A 1398-nucleotide genomic window follows, 5' to 3' on the forward strand; every position below is an offset into this window, starting at 1 on the left:
TACAACACATCCATTGTTCAGAAAACTCATCCGATCAAAAGATGCCACCACCACAAAACAACTCAAAACAATCAAAGTATGTATTCAATTTCAGCATTACCTGTTGTTGGTCGCTTTGTGGGCTGCAAAACAAAAGGATTTTGCACAAAACAGTGTGAGCGAGGCAATTGCATAACAATCTTGTTTTTAAAAATTGTGGTAAGTAAATGTCATTATTTGCTCAAATATTCGTGTTCACATGCGCAGGACAGACAACTATACTTCGCGAGAAACATTTGCACGAACATGTTTGTTTGTGGCGATACAGAAAAAAATGGAGGGGCACTCGATAGAGCGCATAGGCGTACCTCCGCCACACAATGCCTGATCCAATAGAACCACCAGGCGCAATAATTTTTTGAAACATCATGCTATATATCACGTTTGACCCCATCTCTCAATGGTGAAATCACTATAAAAATTTACAAAAATTCTCGTATCAAAAATCTTCCCCAAAACCGAAACAATGATTCCTCGTTACACACTCAACCTGTCCCTCAAGCTTTGTCAGAATCTGTCCACAATTTTTTGAGATATCGTGCTACATATCGTTTTTCCACAATCACTCAATGGTCAAGAATCAGTGGAAAAATTGAAAAATACTCGTGGATCCGGTCGGTCGTGTGTTCGGATTAAGTGTTACGTGTGGGCCATACGAAGGGTGGCTCTTGTGCTAATTAGCTCAGCGATTATGGGTAAAATTATCCCTTGTACGTCGTTACCTCCGTATCTATTCCTTTGTCTCTTTTGGCCCCGCACCAGACACACGTCGGGCTAGAATCCCGCATTTAAACACTCATTAATTATAACCTACCAGAAGTCATGAAGGGGGTTGTGGGGGGTTAAAAAGAAAATGATTTCCCATTGAACAGCAGAAAGTTCTTACCAAGGCTTGTGAGAGGCAAAGCAGGCACAGGTGAAACAGTAGACACTCCATGACACGGTCGGTAAAATCCGAAGTATATTTTACCAATACCTCCCGAGCCACCTACACCGCGATTAAATGGACACAAGTTGCGTGAAGAATTTGTGTGCAACAGTTGATATGCAAATCCACAGGTTTGCGAAGAAGCATATTTGTGTCCAATAGTTGATGTGGAAATCCACAGGTTATCTAAGAAGCATATTTGTGTCCAATAGTTGATATTTACGTGTGTGATATTTACGTGTGTGAATCCAACACACATTTACGTCTGTCAATAGTTGAAGCTGAAGGGAAAGGTGTATGCTGCATGTGTGAGAAGTGTTATGATTTATGGGAGCGAGACATGGGTAATGAACGTAGAGCAGCAACGAAGGCTGGGAAGGGTGGAAATGCGAATGGTTCGGTGGATGTGCGGAGTATCGTTGAGAGAGAGG

General features: G+C 41.8%; 1 protein-coding gene across 1 annotated transcript in view; it reads right to left on the reverse strand.

Annotated features, from left to right (window-relative positions):
• Nucleotides 1–992, reverse strand: part of LOC144894325 (meprin A subunit beta-like) — a 32778-nt gene extending 31786 nt beyond the window's left edge. Inside the window, exons 1-2 of the mRNA XM_078786963.1 lie at nt 926–992; nt 101–122 (exon numbers count right to left, since the gene is read on the reverse strand). Of these exons, the coding sequence (XP_078643089.1) occupies nt 101–122; nt 926–976 (73 nt within the window). The 5' untranslated portion in view covers nt 977–992. The remainder of the gene's footprint in view (nt 1–100; nt 123–925) is intronic.
• Between the last annotated feature and the right edge of the window lie 406 nt (nt 993–1398).

The sequence above is a fragment of the Myxine glutinosa genome, chromosome 11 (genome assembly GCF_964187855.1).
Source record: "Myxine glutinosa chromosome 11, kmMyxGlut1.1, whole genome shotgun sequence".
Taxonomy (NCBI): Eukaryota; Metazoa; Chordata; class Myxini; order Myxiniformes; family Myxinidae; genus Myxine; species Myxine glutinosa.